Source organism: Manduca sexta, unplaced genomic scaffold, assembly GCF_014839805.1.
Source record: "Manduca sexta isolate Smith_Timp_Sample1 unplaced genomic scaffold, JHU_Msex_v1.0 HiC_scaffold_4007, whole genome shotgun sequence".
In the NCBI taxonomy this organism is placed as follows: domain Eukaryota; kingdom Metazoa; phylum Arthropoda; class Insecta; order Lepidoptera; family Sphingidae; genus Manduca; species Manduca sexta.
Genome location: NW_023595138.1, coordinates 1 through 6,210, shown reverse-complemented (window position 1 = coordinate 6,210; position 6,210 = coordinate 1). Strand labels below are relative to the sequence as shown.

The following is a 6,210-nucleotide window of genomic DNA, read 5'->3' as shown; positions in this document are numbered from 1 at the left end:
AACTTTAAAATGATTAACTTTCATTGATTTAATTTTGTAAAACTATCGTGATTTTTACTCCTTAGGTCATATCACATTTTCCTCTTCATTTTTATTAAGAGTAACTAGAAATCGTAAAATGACTGCTCCAAGGTAGCATAAATGCGCAGCGACAGAGTTCCCGGTTTCGATTCCCAGGATGTATAACTGATATTTTGTGAGATTGAATTTACACAGAAAGAGGTAGGATTATACAATCTTAAGCTAAATTCTTTCTGCAATATGGTTGTAAAATACAGTTTTACGCGTTTCAGTAGGGTACGGAAGGAGGAAGATAATTCACAATAACACTAGTGTAATTGGATGAATTGCGTAAACTATTGATGTACTTTTTATCTAGCACGGCAAAGTGACGTCACTGCACGTGATGTGAGGGAATGAAGCTGGAGAAAATATTCAGCAAAGGATCTTGTATCTCGCGATCAGCACAATCATGGCAGCCATGTTTAACAACATCTTCTTAATTTGTCCACAGCAAAACCTACAAATGCACAGAAGACACGACCTCCAGAGACTCAGACTCACTCATACATGAATATGTCGAATCGACGCAGTCCATGTACTGCTGGAATCATCCCAAAGTGAGGGAGAACTGGAAGACGGTGTGCGCTGCCGTGGTGCTGCTGATTGTTGGCGTGGGACTCCTCGGTATGGGGGCTTTTGCGGCCGAGCCAGAGAATGGACTCCAAGGGGCTGTATTCTTCGTAGCCGGCATGATATGCTTCGTACCTGGCGCGTATCACGTCGTGTACATCTGGCTGGCCGCCAGGGGACAACGAGGCTACGACTTCTATCACCTGCCGTTATTCACTTGATTCATTTTGAGTGCTCTTTTGTGTAAAATGGATTCGAAGTGTGCGTAAACGAGTGGTTGTGTCGATAAGTTTATTTGCTCTCTATACGCGAAAATTTTATGTGACGCGATGGTCTGTGATGCGAGTGTGCTGGTAGATGACAACTGTATTTTTTTCTCACAACTTAATTAATAAAACTGGTAAGTCAAAAGTGATGATATTATACAGAATGTTGTCTCATTGTACGTCGTTAAATTAATTTCAACATTAGTTATCTTTTCAGGGTATCTAAAATTTGATCCATTATCGAAATATGTTAAATTCGTTATGGTAGCTGGCAGCTGCTATTTTGATGGCTTTACCAATCTACTAAGTTGAACGGATGGTCTCTCCGAATCCCTTAGTCATCTTCTTATTGGACTCGAGAGGTCACAGTTCAAAAGCTATAAAATTATCCGCCTAGATGCGTCATTTCTTTTATTTTTTAAAATTAATGGTGCTTCAGTTAACTGTCTATTACTGGATGAAAAGATTAGTAGTAAACACAACTTACTAAGAATGCACCCAATTTACTTCAAAGCCAATTTGACTTCTTACAAAAATTTGCAAATTTGTCCCTTGTATATAGATATGGTTGCAATTTATATGAATGCGTCAAAGTATTGCAATTGACTGCGTAATCGGTTGTTATCTATCAGCTGTGTAAAATAATTATTGTAAGTAATAAAGCGAACGAACTTCCAGTCATGCTTACACAGTAAAGCTTAGCATTGTAAAGATTATGTTTAAAATATACGGGGTAATTTAAACCTTAATAACTAGGTATAAAGGCGCGTGTAATGAAACGCAAAATATCTCATTCGATGTCTCAGTATATTAATAAAAAAGCATATTGTACTATAGTTACCATTCACATAATATTGTATTGTATTAATATATTTTTTATACCTAGTTTGATTCAGAAAATTTACCTTACACAGAAAAATTAACAAAAAATACATACATATAAAATATGCATTATTACTTACCTATAAAATTTTATTTTGTAAACTGAAAAAAAAAAAAATCAAAAAATGTTTTAAAAGGTTTTTTTTTAATTTCAGTTGTATGTATGTCTTAGAATTTTGCAATCAATATTTCACTCACTTCCACTGAAGCTATTGGGCTGAAATTTGACATACATGTTTGGTTCTTGTGATTTCTAATAAATCACACTCGAGACCTTTGGGCTAATAATTATTGTATTTCACATAATAGAAAGTTGTCCTGTTTACATTCAATAAAAGATAATTTATTTATAAAATACAGGAATTAAATTACCATTCACTTACTTGATTGGTTGAGTCACTCTGTATATTTTAAACCGTAATGTATAGGAAATCCTACGTTATTTAATGTTTACGCGGCATACACGCGTAACAAAGAAAACTAGGTTTAACTGCTTTATTTTTCCTTTGAATGCAAAAAAATGTTTTATTTATTTACAATGAGAAATTTCAAACTATTGCGAGCCTTACATGAGTAAAAAACTGTACAAGCTATGGTACATACCTGCCATCAATATATCAAGTTTTAAAAATGTGAATTTTATGTCTTATTTATGTAAATTAAGGAATTTCAAACAATCTGTCCAACTATTGAATTTTTAACCATTTTCCAACAAAAACTTAAAACTGGTATTTAATCTGTAAATAATATGTGAAATGTAGAAAAAAATGTATAACCATGTTAAAATTTTCATAAAAAACACTATGTATTAACAGTTAAATTTTGAAATTGAAGTATTTTTAAAACTACTTTTAAATACTCTTGAAAAAAAATATTTTTAATAGACTATCAAAGTGCCTAGTTGCATAGGAGTGGTAGAATAAAATAATATAATACAGAAACCAGCCAGCTATACCATGAGTTATAATCAAATATATTCATATATTTATAGTTTGTTCAGGTCATTTATATAATTAATACTAACCTATATTTTATGTGACCTGAAGCAATTAGTGTATATATTGTAATGCTTTAATGAATCAATTGTTTTTCTGTAGATTTCAAGATCTATTTGGGAAATGTTTGCATTTTCCTTTAATTTGCCTAGGTTAAGATTATTTTCCTAATGAGTGAAAACAGTCCAGAAAAGGACTTTTCGTGGGTTGGTATGGTAGATGATTTTTTTATTTATAGGACTTTAATTGACCAGCTGAAAATGTGTCAGTTTTGTGATTATGTAGCCCCAATTTTTGTTTCTTTAATTAAATTTATTTAAAGACAGCCTATTATTTATTGGTACCGTAAATGTTATTGCATTTATTCAAGTTCCCATGAGGTCGATAAATTGTATATTATGATTTATGTGTTTATTTTTTGTTTAGTCATTGAGCATTTTATTTTTACAGTGAATGAAATTTTTTTGTATGTGATATTGTGACTGATTTTGTGTAACATATCAAAATGTTTTTCTACATGTCTTGTATAGTTTGCGTAGAATATATTACAGTTCATGGCATAATATCTTTGATTAGATAATATCTTTAATATATTTTCTCACTTATAGACTTTTAGATTACATTATAGACTTATTTGCATGTTTTTTTAAAGATATATTATAATTTATTACTTGTTTCGACATGTGAAAATGAATTTGGGGGGTAATGAATTTTTGTTTTATAATATTAGTGAAGAAAGGTAGTATTTTGGTAGTAACAATCATTTTATGATTTCTACTAAAAACAAAAATATTCATAGTTAAAATTATACTGCATAATATAATTTTAAACATAATTTAGAATAAATTATATTTTAAAATGTAATTCTATTTTAGTAATAAAAAATTTGTTATAATTTCTGATTGTTTGTTGGGTTGTGATCATTCTTAACCACATTTATAAATTTAGGAAATGGACTTATTTATATCAAACCTGAAACCACAAAATTATCTGTCAAAATGATATGCCATGTAACATATTGGTTTGTGATTGAGTAATTCTGTTATAGGATATTATGTGTAGATATACTTACTACAATTTGTGCATTCGCTAGGCAAGTTTGAGATGGCAATATTGCATGATATTGTCCAACTTTGCCTATGTGTTGTGCGTTTCTATGTCATGCTTACTGCCTAGTTTATACACGGATATAGATAAGCCAGAACTATCAACATTATGTTCCTCGGTTCGTCAATTCATCTGGTCTCCAATTCATGTCCAATTGTATCATGATGTAAATATTTCTTAATTTAATAAATTAGTCATCCTAATGTATTGTTATTTTAGACCTTTGTGTATGTGATGATTGACTTACTAATTCATTTTTCAGTTAAGACAGGTTGTCATATTATTTATGTATATACTGATTCAGTAAAGAATTTTTAAAAGCACAGAATTCATACGCAGTATAAATACATTAAAAAGTTTATTGCAACCCTTTCTAGAATGTAGATGTAATGAAAATGAAATGCTCTCTTTTTCAGACAGATTATTTATTTTATTTAGCAACCTAAGACTGATGTCTTCTTATATTGCTAAATATTTATTCAGCAATAATTGCTGATAAACAATGCATTTATTTCTATACATACCTCCACATTCATAATAAAGAGAATATTTCTCATTGAAATGCCAATTTAAATTATTTTAGTATGATATAAGATATGGCAGCAATGGTGAAACAGAAAGAACATTACTTACCATATTTTGGCAACAGTGGTAGTTTGAGGAGAGGCTATATATTAGCCAAAAATATATATTTGTGTACTTGCAGATTTAATAAATCACGCAATTCAAGGTAGGGACAGACTAGACGCTATCCCACCTCTAGATACACCTGACAGTGGATAAAAAGGTCTCAGACATATGCTTTGAGTCTTGCCTTAATTCAGACCGGTAATGCAAATCAGTCTGGTGTTAATATAAATACATATAAAAGCTGAGTAAAAGTAAAATCATTATTCCTCTCTTTTCCCATCGAAGACCTTAATTACAAGCATGATGGTACAATTAAAGTCTTTTAAATATGTTAACAAAGAAATTTGATATAGAATGAAACAAACTCAATAAAATATAAAAAATAAATATATTTATGTACAAATTATACAACTAAATTAGATGCTTCTTTTGCAAATCTTCTTAATTTGAAATGCTGTAGGAATCTAAGTTCTCCATTCCACCTCAGTACAGACATCTGTTCAACATCCATCATATTAGGCAACTCAATACCGCCTGTTTCGAACTCTTGGAATTCATTTTTCTTGGTAATATTAATTATATCTTCTCTACTGGCATGTTGGCGGTTCTTCCTTTGCCCAATCGAATTTTTTAATGCAATTTGTTCTAACTCTTCATCGAAGCGCCCTAGATAATTATTAATTAATTCCAAAACTTGTTCCTTAGATAAAACCTCACAGTTTTCCGGTAATCTCTTTGAACCACATTATTTTTTCTCCTATTAAATTTTGTTTGATGTGGGTGTCCAATTTGCTCTTATCCTTCCTCTCGTTTCTTTTCATTTTCTTTGAAAGTGTAATTGTCTTTCTGCTGTTAGGATGTTTTAGTTTTTCTATATTCTTCTTCACGTTAGGCATTTTGTTTATTATTATTGTATTTACCACGTGTTTACAAAATTTTGGAAAAATAGCGTAATCAGCAGCTAATCCAAAGAGAATTATAATATGAGCTAATCAGTAATGTCACAATGAAAGACATAGAGTAAGCAGGGGGTGGACACTTAGAACATTTTGTGTAATGATGAATGATTATATATCTTAATGCCGTTAAATAGAGTTTAGTTTTGGTTGACAAAAGGATGTCTCATCGTAACATCTTGTACCAACATAATAATCAATAAATTTTGAAAGTATGTTGGCTACCATGATAGTTGATAATTTGCCGCCATTATTGACGGTAGATTTGTCATTGTTGAAGTTTATTTGCAAAAAATTGTATTATTGCGATTATGTTAAATAATAAGTTATGTTTTATGCCGAATACGTTGAGTTGAGCCAGCTTTTCCGTTTCTGTGTATATTTCTTCTTGAAGGAATTTGTGTAGTGTGTGTTACGAGATAGTGATTCTTATTTTCCGAGATATTGACTCAATTCTGTTTACATTTTTGTAGTTTATTGATTTTGTGTGCGAGAATGGGGAAAAGAATTAATGTGTATAAAATGTGAGGGTTTGTGGCACAAAAGTACCCAAAGTCAAACATATTTATGGCTAAGTATCCACTTGATCTACACCGGTAACAGAAAATTTATATTATGTACGTACTTACGTAGTATATTACTTACTCTATGAGAGTAAGTAATATACTACGTAAGAAGAGGCGGCACTTAGTACATTGAATTTGAGCTCACGCACACATACGTGAGCCCAGTAGAATTACA

General features: G+C 30.9%; 2 protein-coding genes across 2 annotated transcripts; one reads left to right on the top strand and one right to left on the bottom strand.

The window, feature by feature from the left end:
- Positions 1-503: 503 nt before the first annotated feature.
- On the top strand, positions 504-1,412 carry LOC119193337 (transmembrane protein 134-like; the record flags this gene model as incomplete). The annotated part of the gene is made up of 1 exon (XM_037446932.1): positions 504-1,412. A coding segment is annotated over one exon (351 nt), but the record flags the coding sequence as incomplete, so codon positions are not given.
- Positions 1,413-4,882: 3,470 nt separating this feature from the next.
- On the bottom strand, positions 4,883-5,506 carry LOC115455648 (translation machinery-associated protein 16 homolog). Its single transcript, XM_030184300.2, is given in 2 exon segments — positions 4,883-5,247; positions 5,249-5,506. Coding segments are annotated over 2 exon segments (492 nt in total). The 5' UTR covers positions 5,410-5,506; the 3' UTR covers positions 4,883-4,916.
- Between the last annotated feature and the right edge of the window lie 704 nt (positions 5,507-6,210).